Source organism: Mastomys coucha, unplaced genomic scaffold (genome assembly GCF_008632895.1).
Source record: "Mastomys coucha isolate ucsf_1 unplaced genomic scaffold, UCSF_Mcou_1 pScaffold9, whole genome shotgun sequence".
In the NCBI taxonomy this organism is placed as follows: domain Eukaryota; kingdom Metazoa; phylum Chordata; class Mammalia; order Rodentia; family Muridae; genus Mastomys; species Mastomys coucha.
In genome coordinates this window covers 75776196-75792654 of record NW_022196915.1, presented here as the reverse complement: position 1 = coordinate 75792654, position 16459 = coordinate 75776196, and the positions used below count along the sequence as shown (strand labels likewise).

Sequence of the window (16459 nt, the reverse complement as noted above, 5' to 3'; positions counted from 1 at the left end):
AGCAGTAGCTTAGCCAAATAAGGGCTTTGTTTACGAGGCCTCTCGCTTGGGGCTCGGCTCTCCACACATTCCTCCAGCTACAGAATTTTTGAATGAACAGTGGGTGTTTTAAAAAATAAATCTGGTTCTCATATTAAGTGTTTGGCATAACACGAGGAAGGTATTTATGTCTGTCTCCCCATGAATGGAAAACAAGTTAAACCTATTTTTAGTAGTTCATATAACTCTAAAGTTTGAGAGCTCTTTTATGTAAAGGTTTGAACCCTGAAGATCTACAGGCAGTTAATGCTTGCTATAGGAGGGAGAGAGACTTTTTTTTTTTTGAGACATCTTTCTAAATGGCATAGCATGGGTAAGTGGACAGGCACACGTCCTTTTCAGTCTTGAAGCCAAAGAAGGTGTCCTGTCTGAATGTCTTTACCTAAAAAGAGTGTCCGAGGAGGCCAAGCCATTCCTGTAAAATGCCCATGTTTGTGAAAGGCCCCTGCAAACATTCAGAGCACAGCTGTGTAGTCTTAGCACCACGTGAAGCCACAAAAGTAGTTAGAAAGCAGACAGGGACGGAGCCAGTGACCTCAGACTTTGTTTTGCTTGATGCTTAGGGTAGCCGGAATTATTCACTCTGTTCCATTTTGGCTATCTCTGTTTGAAGAACTGGCCATATCCTCACGGGCCACATCAGTAGAGCAAGCTGTCCCTCCCTGAGGGAAGAAGCCTCGTTGTTTGTGGTGTGAAGTATACTGAACTTGAGTGGTACCTGAAAAGGTCTGGGGAAATGGCATCTGTCCAGCTTATGGCTTGGGATGAACTTAGTTCTGCTCTCAAGTGTAATGGGAACCTGCCAAATAATACAGGACATAGCACAGAAATCAGACCAGGGTGACTAGAATTTAAACCCTCTATGGGGGTGTTCGTTTTTTCAGTCCACATGTCTGATTGAATATGTGAAGCTTGCAATTTGATGCCCTGGTGCTTCCCCCACCCCCAACCCCACCCCCATCCCCTTGGTGCTAGGGATTAAACCCAAGGTCTCTGCCACTGAAAAAAAAAAACAAAAAACTCAAAAACATGGACAATTTAAAAAGTGCAGTTCTTTTCTTCATACCATAAAGAATTACTACCTCATATCTCTCTTAGGCAATGGATTTGATGGGATATTGTTTTACAATTGAAAAAGGAGCCCTCCTCTTCACTAAATGTAAGGGTAAATACAATGAAGTTTGGCTATTTTAGGTTACCTTAGCATGTATCTGTTGAAAATTGAATGAAAGCATTTTTTCTGTGTACTTTAAATTGTTGAACAATGAGATCATTGTCTACTTGGCTTAGTGACACTCACTCACAGTTTGATAACATGCCACAGAAATTAAATGATACTAAGAGATTATGTATTTGATTGTTTAGGCTTTGCATCAAACTTTCTTCTATTTCCTCTTTTTTTAAAGTTTGTTTGCTGTTCACCTTTGCTTTTATCCAAAGGAAGAAGCATTTACATGATAGGATATTTCTCTATCAATGAGTTACACTCAGCTACAAACCCTGCTTACTATTGAATGTCTTTTATAATCATCCCAAATGTCTTATAATAAAATGTATAAATTAAAATATCATTAATTGAGTCTATTTCATTCTTATTGCAGCAAATTATTTATAACAACATTCCAATTTTTGCAAATTAATCCGCAGACTATTGGCTTCTTAGTATATGGCAATTATCTTAAATTGATATTTAAATTTAAATAAATGGGCATAAAACAAATGAAGCACCTGAAACATATAAAGCCTTTGCAGAAGAAAAACGGGTGGTATTTAAAAACTAGTAATTATCCTACCTACTGGCCAATGATTGGGGGAAAATCTTGAATTTTGAGTTTTGTAGTAGAAAGTCAAGTGTCTTTATCAAATTATTTTCACCTGGTTATGGATATTTGTGTATTTTGAGAGATTTGCTTACCAGTCAGTCTACTTCTGCATGCATTTTGCAGAATTTATCTTCTTGGAAAACAACTTTGGTTTAATTCTAATTTAGTCAATGAGTTCATAGTAGATGACAGTGGTTTATATTTCCTCTTCAAAATGTTCAGGATCATTGGTAATTCAAAGAATGTTGAGGATATAGAATTTTATAAAGCAGAGTTTTCTAATCAGTTACAGAAAAGTGAGCATACCCATGAGAATTCATAATCATTCATCAGAAAGGAGCATGAGTCTTGAACTCAACAGCACATACTTAGTAAGATTTATTTTCACATCTGTATCTATATATGACACAATGGCTGCATTCTACATCCCATTGTGTATAAAGAGAAAGTGAGTTTTTGAGGATGATATTTCAGATAAGAGAAATAATTAGCACATAAGTCCTGATAACATGTGAGAGAAACCTTGGATAATTGTAAGGTAGGACACTAGAAGGTTTTTCCAATGACTGCTATTGCTGATTTGCTCTTGTAATTATCATTGAACGCTTGTTGCTGTGTCTATTTTACAGGTCACACTCAATATTCTCTATGTGTAGTAGGCCTAGAAGAACAATCCCTCTTTGAGAAGATATTAAATTTTGAAATAGGATAATGGGTTACGGATTTGGCTATAATAACATATTTTTGATTTGTTCATAGTCAATTTTTATAACAATAATTTTGCATGTGAAATAATCTTCTTGGAGTATATTTATCATAGTAATTGGCTAAAAAGGAAAAGTGAAGCTTTGTGAATGATACTAGATATGTGAGTACTCCCATTTATAAAGGTCAACTCTCTCCTTCTCCCTCTCCCTCCTTCCCTCTTTCTCTCTCTCTCTCAGTGTGTGTGTTTGTTTGTGTGTGTGTGTATGTGTGTATATGTGTGTCTGCTTTTAAAACATTTGATTGTTGATGTTATATATAGGAATTATGACATTAATGTCCTGAAAATAATATTTTATTTTGTTTCATTATATTTATTTAATTTGCTTTGGATTTATGTTGCCTTACTTAAATTAGTGTACTTATTAATAAAGTATGGCAGATATAATAATGCTACAAGATATTGATAGATGAGCAGAGAACATAGTTGGACTATTAAATTCTTATTGGTATAATACTGATCTGATGATTGTATATGTATTCTAAAACTCCAGTATGTTTGATGAATATATTTAATCAAAAGAGACACTAGTCTCTTTTGTTTCTGCAGCACATATACTAAAATTGGAACAATACAGAGAAAATTAGCAAAGATGACATGCAAATTCTTGAAACATTCCATAATTTTAAGGGGGAACAGAGTACCCATGGGAGGAGTTGCAGAAACAAAGTATGGAGCAGAGACTGAAGGAAGTACAATCCAGAGACTGCTCCACCTGGGAATCCTTCCCATATTCAGTCATCAAATCCAGACACTACTGTGGATGCCAGCAAGTGCTGGATGACAGGAGCCTTATACAGCTGTCTCCTGAGAGGCTCTGACAGTACCTGACTAATACAGAAGTAGTGACTCACAACCATCCATTGGACTGAGTACAGGGTCCCCAGTGAAGGAGCTAGAGAAAGAATCCAAGGAGCTGAAAGGTTTGCAGCCCCTTAGGACAAACAACAATATGAACTAACTAGTACCATCAAAGATCCCAGGGTCTAAACCACCAACCAAAGAGTACACATGGTAGAACTAATGGCTCCAGCAGCATATGTTTAGCAGAGGATGGCCAAGTTGGTTATCAATGGGAGGAAAGGCCTTTAAACCTGTGAAAGTTCTATGCCCCAGTGTGGGGGAATACCAGGGCCAGGATTTGAGAGAGGGTAGGTTGATGAGCAGGAAGAGGGGAGGGAACAGGGTTGTTGTTGTTTTGTTTTGTTGTTTTTCTTTTTTGCAAAAGGGATACAGGAAAGGAGATATCATATGAAATGTAAATAAAAAATCTAATAAAAAATAAAAAAAAAGAGAGACTAAAGTTATGGGAACTTACCATTAAGATATGCAACTTCCTTTTTATAAATAAATAGTTATGGTGTGTTACTATTAAGCATAAACTGGACGCTGAACTCTATAATAGATTGTGCTGTTTGGATGCTTTATATTACTGTTGGTGAAGATGATCATCTTTTAAATAAAACAAATACATATAACTTTTCTTTAAATATTCTCTCTCCCTCTCCCTCTCCCTCTTCCTCTCCATCTCCCCTTCTCTCTGTGTGTATGAGTTTGCATTGCATATGAGTGTAGGTCTCACAGAGGCCTAAGGAATCTGATTCTTCCCCTCACCCCAGAGTTACAGGTCACTCTGGGCCACCTGAAGTTATTATAAGAAATTCATCTCTGACCTTCCCACAGAACAATATGTTACATTAACTGTAGAGAATTCTCTGAAGCCCATGAAAGAAGACACTAAAGGAGTTCATTTACTTTCACTGCATTCTATATAAATAAAACATGAATTCATTTCTTGTCAGAAAACAACATTCACTTACACACACACACACACACACACACACACACACACACACACATACATACACATACACTTCCAATCATCTTTCAAACTTATTTTAAACCTTCTCCATCAATTTTGCCTTATGACAAAATTCAATCTTTGAAATAATATTAACCTCTTATTGAATCAAATATGTTATGTAAATGGATAAAGTTATGCCCTCTTATTTTACCTCATAATCTAAAACAAGGTAATTTTGTAGTTATATCTAAGTAAAATAATTTATCTTCATTTGAGTACATATCAAACTTATGTAATTATGACAAAAGGCAAGTGGTATAAAATATATCATATTATAGGTTTGATAGATGATTTTGCATATTAAAAAGAACTTTTTTATTTTATATATATCAAAAATTAGAAGTAATATTTTCTGTATGCACATTGATAAATGATAGAAAATACATATATGGGTTCATAAGTAGACAATAGATGACAAAAATGAACTACCTCATATTTTTGTTACTTATATTTTATGTGAATAAAAATATAATTTGTTCATTTTATCTTGCTTTGCACTTTTGCTCATAATTAACTTACTAAACTTCTCTTAGTTTAACATGAAAAGTGTATTTTGATTATTAATTAGATAATATTGCATTTTTCTATCTCTACTTCAAATTCTGCCCAGATGGAATATGCCCTCCCTACAGTGATTGATTGTATCCCCTTAAAGATGAGCTAAACATGTAACAAACTTTCTCAAAGTTGCTTTCTGTTAGTATTTTGTCACTACAAAATATTGTGATTTTATGTTTATAATTTATTTTGTTTAGCCTTAAATGTACTTTGTAGCCATCAAATTTTTGTGTGAAGTTCTGCATGGGATTTCTGATATATTCCCGTATGCCTGACTTTCTCTTTATAGATTGAAGATTTTAATAAACTCATGCTAAATTTTCATCTAAAATTCTCAGTGTACTAGTAAATCATAGTAACTTTCTCAGTGAGAAATTATTATTTTTATGTATGCATATATGTGCTTCTATTTATATATGAATTTATTTTAAATATTATTTTATATATCATGCATATTATTACTTTAAGTGGGACATGTATATTTGCCCATAAGCCAGAAGTATGAACAATAACATATGAACAGTAACAAAAGTAGTTGATTAGATATGAATATATAACTATATTCATTTAAGGGCTACAAGGATTCATTTGGAACTACTCAAGAGATGATGGCAAGGTCTCTTGAGCCTTGAAGTCATGCTTTTCCCACTTTATCACATATATAAGTCTAACATTTTTTACTAGAACAGAAAATAGTGATATGCCATTTGATGTTGCATGTAAATTTATATGAAAGAAAAACTTATAAATGCCACTTGAATTTTCCTAAATTATACAATAATATTTATTATCCAATATGTTCTTAATAGTAGTTAAGAAAATATACTAAATTTAGGGCATAGCAATAAATAGTATTGTGAATAAAGTATAGCAAATTCTGCTTATTAGGACAGTCTTAAAAGTCTTAAGTTAGAAGGAAAATTGTCATTTTACCATCAAAATTTGCCCTCTTTCTTCTTTCTTTACCAGTTAGTGGGAGAATGCAACTGCCTTTGTCTATTGTTAATATTTCTGTTTTATTTATGTGACCTAAAGTTGGGGAATGGAATCTGAAGTAATAATCTATTAAATATACTTCAAACAACTATGTTGGAACAGTTAAATTCAACTAAAATCTTAAGTTGACTCTATTTAGTTGGTACTATATTTTATTAAACGGATAATCCCATAGCAGATATACAGCCATGTGTATGTCACCCCCTATCTGGGGACTTAGAAGCAATTGATCACGTCTAGGAGAAAGTTAATTTTTTTTTAAAGGTACATCTCATAGTAGCTGTAATATGTCTTTTTTTTTTTTGAATGGTCACACCAGGCAATATTTATTTGGCTCATTTATTGCATGGGTTTATACAATATATATTGTATGGGTTTATTAATATCATACAAGCTTATCATATTATACTTAAGTAGTTAAAAACACACACAAGTGTGCACGCTTGCACACACACACATACACACACAAACTAGTTAAAGAAAAAAAAACTTCATGCATTTCAAAAATAGAAAGTAAAGTTATATGGAGTTCTGAGGGAAGAATGAAAGAAGGAAAGTAGCAATTATGTTATACTCAAAAGCGGTAACAAAAATAAAATTTAAAATATAAATGTTAAGCCTGTAGAAAATAGTATGTATGTTTGTGATGGATCCTTGGAAAAGATTTGGAAGAAAAATGAATATAACCAAAATGAATACAAATTTTCAAGTCTCAATAAAATGTAAGAATGATGATACACTCAATACTAGAAGTAATTAAAAACTCAAATATATTTAGAATTTAAAAGTTACATAAAATTATATATATCACAATTTTGATGTTTATTGCTAAGAAATTTCTTTCTTTAATTCCTTTTTCTTTTAAATGGACACCTACCATCTGTCCCTGTGGTTCTGTGCTGTGTCTGATGGTATCATTGTATCTTTTTTCTTTTTCTTTCTTTCATTTTTTTTGATGACTGTCACATATCATAAAACTGTCTGTGACATGTTTGAGTCTTAAGCAAGTGGGATTTTGATTATGGAAATATTTCAATGCATGCTTCAGTAGATTAGGAAGATGAATAATGCATTGTTTCTTTACTACTCACTGAAAATTTTAGGTAAAATCATAGATGTTCAGGCTCACTAGACAACCACTTAACAAAAGGGAGAAATGGGATGCTGTATTTATTACTTTGCTCCCTGTTAAAAGAAATAAATATTGAAATACCTCATCCCAGTAAGAACTTGTGGTCTTCAGTTTGCTTCAAATTTAAAGTTGAAAGGCATACAATGTTGTCTTATCACATGACTTATTTAATGTATTTCGATTAAAATATGAGTATATAATTTCTCCCCCTTTCCTTTCCTGTATACCACTCTCAAATTAATTTCATATAGGTATGTGATTTTTAAAGGAGAAAATAGGGATATATGGAGTACACAAAATTAAAGGGTTTGTAGATAGTAATTATTATATATGTGTGTGAGAGTGTTTTGAATATATATTCAATATACATGTAAAAACATATAAGTATAACAGAATAAATCAAATTGTTGCTGTTTATGTGTATATAGTTCTTATACCCTTGAATAAAATATACTATGACTTAATTTACCCTTAAATTTATTAAATAATAATTTGAGTACTATCACCCCCCCAAAATTAAAATATTCTTTTATTTACATTCCGTTCTTTGTGCCACTCTGGTCCCCACTCCTACAGTTTCTCATCCCATTCCTCCTCTTCCCTGCCTCTGAGAGGGTACTTGTTCCACCAGCCTCTCCCTCTCTTAAGGTCTCAAGTCTGTCTAGGATTAAGCACATCTTCTCCCACTAAGGCCTGACCAGGCACAACTCTACCATATTTGTGTCAGAGGCCCCATACTGGCCTGTATAGGTTCCTGGTTTGTGGCTTATTCTCTGGGAGCTCCCTGGGGTCTGAATTACTTGAGACTGCTGGTTTTCCTATGTGGTTGCTCTTGCTTTCAGTGTTTTCAGTCCTTCCCCTAATTCACAAGGGTCTCAAACTTCAGTTCAATGCTTGTGTATTAATATCTGCTTCTTCCTCAGAAGACTGTCATGCCAGGTTCCCCTCTGTTAGCACAACATAGCATCAGTAATAGTGTCAGGTCTTGGTGCCCTCCCATGAAATGGATCCCAAGTTGGGCTGGTCAATGAATCACCTTTCCTTCAGTCTCTTCTCCATTTTTTGTCCCCTCAGTTCATTTATACAGGAACAGTTCCGGATCAGAAATTTGGACTGTGGGTTAGTAACTCTGTCCCCTCCACTTGAAGCCTTGTCTATTTACTGGGGGTTCCCTCTTCGAGTTCCCTCTCCCCACTGTTGGGCACCTCCTGGGTCTCTGGTACTTTCTAGAGGGTCCCCCTACTTCTCACCTCCCCAGGCTGCTTATCTTCATTCATTCTCTTGGTCCTCTGGGCTTCTCTCCTGCCCCACTGCTGCCATAGTATTATTATTAGTAAGATCACACTTTATTTTCTATTGCTGTGATTAAAAACCACTTGAAAGGAAGGAGCTTATTTCGTCTTCAAGCTTATAGTCCTTAATTATGGGAAGTCAGGTCAGAAACTCTATCTGGGAATCTGTAGATGAAAACTGAAACAGAAGCCATGGGGGGGGGGGGCTTGGGGAATGCTGCTTCTCATTGTTTTCTGTAACTTGCTCAGCCTGCTTTTTTATCAACACAAAACCACCTACCGAGGTGTGTTTCTACCCACTGTAGTCTGGGTGTTCTAACATCAATCATTACTTCTCATAACTTATACATTTGAATTCTGTAAAATTCATGGAAGTATAATGTAAGTACAAATATATATACACAAATATACATAAACAGAGAAATCATAAAACTACAATGGCTTGATTGATATGTTCACATGAAAAGGCTTATCTAGTAAGAAAATACCATTTTATATGACTGGAAAAACACACATTTAGTAACTCTTGAAATTTCTCCTGGCCAAAAGACCTGAAATATTTTTTGCAACTTTAAAATTGTTAGGACGTGGAAGTTCCAGAAAGAAGAGGTTAGATGATAATAAACAAAGCCTTTCTAAATGCACTTTTCATCCTGATCAAAGCATATATGGATAGGAGAGTTGGATAAGGACATTATTTCCTGGGAACTGATCCATTGGTCCATAGACACTGGAAGGCAAACATGAACAACTCCTGTAGTTACATTTCCTGGGGAAAGAGATCTTAAAGAAAACAGTGCCAGAAATACTGTTGGAAGGATGAACACCAGAGTTTTCTCTAATACAAAGGTAGCATATGCTGTATATTATTGTATTTGATGGTTAATGATTAAGTTTCAGAAATACATCTAGATTACTATTTAAATTTGTAGAAATATAGATATTTTACTTCATTCTCAGAGCTACTATTTACAAAATATTTACAATTTTTTCATTGAAGTCATTATGTGCACAATTATTTAGCTTTGCTAATTTTTTGACACCTCAGAGAACTAAAATATGTTAAGCTGAAAGATGTACTATTTCAAAGACAGAAAGAAGAATATTGACTTTTGAGGTTTATAATTCAATATAAGCCTTCAAACTGCAAAGGAGTAATGAAAGTCTTTGACTATTTTGCATTCTAAGCACTGATTAGAATGTAAAGAAGAATCTAAGAATCTCAAATAACCGAATGAATAAAACCTATACAGCAAGTGAAAATTATAGATGGTTCATCAAGGTATAACTTGCCTATATTTCTAGATACATAATTGAGTTAAAGAAACTCCAAAGATCAACTAAACTAGATTTAAAAAAAAAAAGACTGTATCCAGATGATAAATTATAATCAGATAATAATAGTATCCCACTATTAAGAATACCTCAATTACAAAAGTATAATAAATAAATATTTATTGGTGTAATTTTCAAGTTAGTAGCTTGACATGTTTTATAACTTTATATAACTTCCCAAAATAATTTAGAAATAATGCCTTTGTATAAGAAAGTGAGCTAAATAAGTCAGTAATTCTTAATGGAATGAGCACAAAGTCATAATGCATATGCTATAACTACCATGACATAAAGACTAATTGGTGGACTCATATTGAAATAATATAAAAATTAAACATAAACCCACACTTAGCATTGTAAATAAATATTATTATTATTTTAGTAAATTGTAAATATGCCAATGTATAATAGTAAAGAATACTCTATTTTATAGAGATATCTTTATAACTACAAATCGTTTTTTAAATTTTTTATTTTATGTATATGAGTACACTATGGCAGTATTCAAACACACCAGAAGAGGGTATTAAATCCCATTACAGATGGTTGGGAGCCAACATGTGGTTGCTGGGAATTGGACTCAGGACCTCTGGAAGAAAAGTCAGTGCTTTTAACCACCAAGCCATCTCTCTAGCCCACAAATACTTTACAATATCATATAATATTCTTCTGGTTTTAATAAAATACCCTGTCTTTATATATTTTTGTCATGTATCCTACTACTTTGTCTTGTTTAATTCTGGATCATTATTTGTGTTTAGACTTTGTTTCTAGAATAAACTGTTTATTCTAGAAAATTCATATTTTTCTAATATAAATAATATTATCATTAATTTGCCTTGTGTGTCATTTATTTATAACATATGTCACTCTGGGTCAGAAAACCAGGTTTCTTTGTGTCTTTCAAGCAATTCCTCTCTGCCCATATTTTCTATAGCAGAAAAAATATGAAGTTTAATATTTCATAGTATTAATTTAATTTGTGTTAAATCCATTATTGGATTTTGGTATTATATTAGTGTGTGCTATATCAGGAGCTATAGAACAAGTAACTGTTCCATAGCTGTGCTGGTATGAAGATTTGAATTTTTAAATTATTGGTTTTGAAATATTTTTTAAAATATTTTTAAATGTTAAAGGTAACCTTGAAAACAATATTACACACACATGTACCCCCCCATATATACATATATGGTCTCTTATAAAATGTCTTAATATTTAAGCTAATAAAACATTTTTCAAAACTTCTATGAATGTATTTATTGGCATTATATTTTCTTCTCATTTTTTCTTAAAACTACATTTCTTTTTATTTAAAGTGTGAGTGGTTTTTTTGCATGTGTGTGCATGATTTGCTTGTTTTGTATCTATACACATAAAAGGGTTCATGACTCCTGGAACTGAAGTTGCAGATGGCTCTAAGCCACTATCCAAGAACTGAATTGGTGTTCTCTGCAAAATCACACAGCAGTCTTAATTCCTGGTTCATCTTTCCAACTCCTCCATTTTCATTTTGTGACAGAAGTAAAAGTGAAAGAAAATGACAAGTCTGTGTCCTAGATATATCCTGTTCCATTATATTTAAAGTCTGTACATTTAGAGGTATGGCAATGAAATATTATGAAAATATGTATCTAAATATACTCTAATAGCCAGGAACTTTTGCTGGACATCACAACCAGAGCTAATAGTGTGCTTCAAGGTCACTTAAGACTTACAAAGCTTCCTAACCTACCACTCATACTCTTTGGATAACCTGCTGGTTTTTTTGTTTTGTTTTGTTTTGTTTTGTTTTGTTTTTTGTTTTTGTTTTTCTTTTTTTGGAAATCTTTTTTTTAATTAGATATTTTCTTTATTTACATGTCATATGTTATCTCCTTTCTCAGTTTCTCCTCTTCCGAAAGAAAAAAATATAAAAATAAAAAAAAACACAAACAAAAGCAAAACAAAACCTCTGTTCCCTCCTCCCTCCCCCTGCTCACCACCCCACCCTCTCCTGCTTCCTGGCTCTGGCATTCCCCTGCACTGGTGCATAGACCCTTCACAGGGCCAAGGGCCTCTCCTCCCATTAATGATGGACTTGGTTATCCTCTGCTATAGATATACTGCTGGAGCCCTGCGTCCTGCTGGAGCCCATGTGTACTCTTTGGTTGGTGGTTTAGTCTCTGGGAGTTCTGAGGAGTTAACTGGCTTTTAAGAGAACAATGAAATAATCAGCCTACTTTCCTTCGTTCTCACATATAATCAACAATTAAAGACTAAATTACTATAGAACTCTTCCATGGCCTTGATCCATGCCAAGCCAGACATGGCCCTGGTGGGGACAGAGTTACATGGTTCCTGTTCCTGGGACAGAGACCTGGCATGAGCCTCAAGGAGTGTCTATGGTTACTGTGGATGGAAGGCATGTTTGTGTAATAATGTGTAATTTAAATTTTTTTTTTATTTATTTATGATCTACCAACTGCACTCACTCCCCCAGGATACAATTCACAGAACTCAAGAAGGCTAACAAGCTAAAGGGCTAAAGTGAGGATGCCTTAATACCACTTGGGAGGTAGAAGAAAGCAACCACAGGAGGTGGGAGGGATAGAGGGACCTGGGTGGGAAAGGCAACAGGGAGGGTAAGAAGGTAACATGATGAGGAAATGAAGGGGACAGGACTAAATGAAGCCCTGAAGGCCACTGGAAAGAATGGAAACAAGCAACCTCAGGAAGTAAGTCTCCGATGCCTTAAGATATGCTCCTCCCAGCCAGTTTTGCCTTTGATAGATTTTTTTTTACTTCACCAGTTTTTGTGTGTGTGTGTGTGTGTGTGTGTGTGTGTGTGTGTATGTTCGTTTGCTTTGGAAAACTGCTAATGTCTGCTTTTCCCGATCAAAGCAGGAAGTGGGACAGGCAAATCCCGAGAATTGCCTGTTTCCGAGAAATGCCAGTTGCTAATGTCTGCTTTTCCCCATCAAAGCAGGAGGTGGGACAGGCAAATCCTGAGAATTGCCTGGATCCTGCTAATTGACCAGCTTCTCAAGAAAAACCTGCTTATCCGATTCAAGCAGTAAAAGCTCCCATGGAGCAAAGCTTTCACGACCGGTTCAATGTTAGCTAGATCAGGCATCTCCTGAGAATGCTTGGTCCGCACTCAGCCTCCAGGCTTTCAAAGGTTAATTCAGTTCTCTAGAGGCTTCAAGGAACTGATTTGCATCATCCTGAGATCAGCTCCTGGCTTCCAGCTGCACCACACCACGCCCTACTGAATTCAACACCTGACTGAAAGAGATTATGATCGGTCCTTGGACCATGGGTTTTGCGGACAAGCCTTGACATTCTACATGGAAGATGGTGCATTCTGATGACCCTTTTCTGGCTGGAAGGTCACCCTAGGCTTACACGTGGATGATGGCCGTCTGGGTTACAGACGTTTCATGGCCTGGATTTCCCACTGTGCGTAATCGCCTTGGAGGACGGAGCCAGAAGGTGTTATGCGCTTTTTGTTGCCCATGTATTTGTGTCGAGATCGTATCACATTTCCCTACATCATTTTTAAACAAAATAGGGTGAATTGTACTGTCCCCGCTGAGCTCAACGGGATTCCTCAATTTGACTCCTGAGGCAGCAGGCCGGCTCGGCCCATCAGGTGTTTAGGACCAGAGACAGGTCTAAAGAACAAAGACAGAACTGGTAGACCAGAATTCATAAGGAACCGAACCTTTAATCTGCTTTCCTGCCTGGAGCCCTCGCTGCAGGGGCTTGTTTACAGACTGAGATGTTTTTTCCCTGTTCTCACTTCTATGCTAAAAGACATAAGATTGTTTTGCCTTAGGTATAAATATCCCGATTCACTAAGTAAAGATCACACCTTGATAAGCATCTACTTGGTGTCCTTCCTTGTCTCTCCTAACCCGCTTATTTTCACAGAATCTCGACTTCCCCAGTTTGTGAATCACCCACGTTAAGAAGTAAAACTGCGGGCCAGTTTCCTTCAAGTAAGGGGACCCTCTAGAATGTACTAGAGACCTGGGAGGTGAGAGACTCTCAGGACTAAAAGGGAGTTACCTTAGATGAAATGCCCTATAGTCAGGAGAAGGACCTTGTAGAGTCCACATGCAGGAGAAACACAGGGCATCAATTGGAAGGATGGAGTTGCCATCCCACAGTCAAAAACTATGACCCAGAATTGTTCCAGACTGAAAGAACTGCAGGGAGAAAAATGGAGAAGACCCTGAGGAAAAGAATATGCAGTGACAGGGCCAAATTGGGATGCAGCTAAGACCTAACACTATTAATGATTCTATTGTGTGCTTGCAAAAAGAGGGCTATCATGACTGCCCTCCAAAAGTGCCAGAAAGCAGCTGAAAGAATCAAGATGCATATACTTACACCCAACCAATGGACATAAGCTGGGACCCCTGTGGTTGAATTAGGGAATGAAGCTAGAAGAAGTTAAGAAAGAGGGCAATCCCATAGGAAGATCAACAGTCTCAACTAACCTGGACCCCCGGGATCTCTCAGATACTGAACCACCAACCAGGCAACATACAGAAGCTGATATGAGGCTCCCAACACATATACAGCAGAGGACTGCTGGGTCAGGACTCAGTCAGAGAAGATATACCTAACCCTTGAGAAACTTGGGGCCCCAGGGAGTGGGGAGGTCTGGTAGGGTGGTAGGGTGGGGACATCCTTTTGGAGACTGGGGGTTGGGGGTAAAAGGAGGAGTTGTGGGATATGGAACAGTTGGAGGCTGGACTGGGAGAGGGATAAAAGTCTGAACTGTAAAAAAAGATTAAAGAATAAATAAACAAAACAAAACAAAAAGAATAGTATGCAGAACATAGAGACACCTCTTAACAAACAAGCAGAATAGAGACAGAGAACTCTCTAGAAAGAAAGCAACACAGAGAGAAGCAGTCTGGAAAACTGCATCAGGCAGAGCACAGGTCTTCAAATTGGATCCATGATGTGACTTTCGAGTCGTTCTTTTTCTATTCCCAGAATGCCTCTCCAAGCTGAGGCTGATCCTTGGTGGATCCAGAATATGCATACATATAGTTTGCCAAAGGTAAAAATATAGAAGTTGAAAACAACTTCCTAAAATCCACCATAAATGTTGAAAACATCAATTATGTATATTAGTTTATTAACAATGATGTTTGTTATCTGCATCAGTTAGGGTCAATTGAATTCAGTAACTGAGTCCTTTGTAATACAATGTTAAAGCCATTTCTGTGAAATGTTTCATTTCTATCCTGTGTGATGGTTTCTTTGCAATTTAATGCAAGAGAGAGCAGAGCTATTAACTACATACACATATGCACAGTTATACACACAAATATTCAGAACAGATGGACATGTACAGACACAAAATACCAACATATACATAGTTATAATCAAGAACAGATATTAACACTAACAGAGATACAAAACTCAGAACACAGGTTTTAGGCAGGCATAAACTCACACTCATCTGACAGACACACAGTAAGACAGAAGACACAGGGAGTGTGTCATACAGAGGAAATGCAGAAACGTTTAAATCATTGGATGTTATTACATGAAGAGGAAGAATAAAATCAGCATGATAAACCCTGTGTTTGCTATTTTGCTTTGTTACATAAATACTATCTATCTCATTTTCTTAGATAACTAGATTGAACTAAATTTACTATCTTTGATGAATAATCAAGTACATTGTGTCTAATTTTTATACAATATTTATTATTTCATAATTATATAACTGTATTTTACATTTATTTTATGTAAATCAATCCACTGTTTTCTAACAGCATTTACCTCAATAGAAGTATATTTATTAAAAGTATACTTTTAGTTTATGTATCATAATAGCTAATTTAAAATGACAAAATTCTAAAATATAACTAAATTAAACTTCATTTCAGACATTTAAAAGTTTGAAAAAATGAATTAAATGACAGTAATATTAAAGAGGAATCACATATAAGATGAAATGTACTAGAATTTACCTTGTTTATTTTTTTTATTAAAAATTAGTATTTTATTTAATGCAGTTTGTCATAAATATAGACATCAAATCCAGAAAGTAGCATGATTGACATTTGGTGGTAAACATTTTAGAATTTTTTATTTTTTATTTTTTTATTAGATATTTTCTTTATTTACATGTAAATTTCTCCATTCCCAGTTTCCCCTCCAAAAAAAAGAAACAAACAAAAACAACAAAAACAAACCCCTATTACCTCCCCCCTCCCCATGCCTGCCACCCCACCCTCTCCCACTTATTGGCCCTGGCATTCTCCTACACTGGGGCACAGAACTTTCACAGGGACGAGCTCCCCTCCTCCTATTGATGATCAAATTGCAATCCTCTACTATACACAGGCTGCCAGAACAATCAGACCCCTCCATGTGCGGTCCTTGGTTGGTGGTTGAGACCCAGGGAGCTCTGAGGGTACTAGTTAGTTCGTATTGTTGTTCATCCTAAGGTGCTGCAAACCCCTCAGCTCCATTGGTCCTTTCTCTAACTCCTTCACTGGGGACCCTGTACTCAGTTAAATGGATGGCTGTGAGCCTCTACATCTGTATTATTCAGGTACTGTCAGAGTTTCTGAGGAGATAGCTCTATTTAGGCTGGCTTGCCCTTCCTTCGGTCTCTGCTCCATAGTTAATCTCTGCAAC

At 35.6% G+C, this 16459-nt stretch overlaps 1 protein-coding gene and 1 pseudogene across 1 annotated transcript in view; both read left to right on the top strand.

Annotated features, from left to right (window-relative positions):
* LOC116084193 (zinc finger protein 280B-like) overlaps positions 1-12864 on the top strand; it is a 27186-nt gene extending 14322 nt beyond the window's left edge. Inside the window, 1 exon segment of the mRNA XM_031361018.1 lies at positions 12689-12864. Within this exon segment, the coding sequence (XP_031216878.1) occupies positions 12689-12864 (176 nt within the window).
* LOC116085465 lies at positions 3166-3255 on the top strand (annotated as a pseudogene).
* Positions 12865-16459: the final 3595 nt, after the last annotated feature.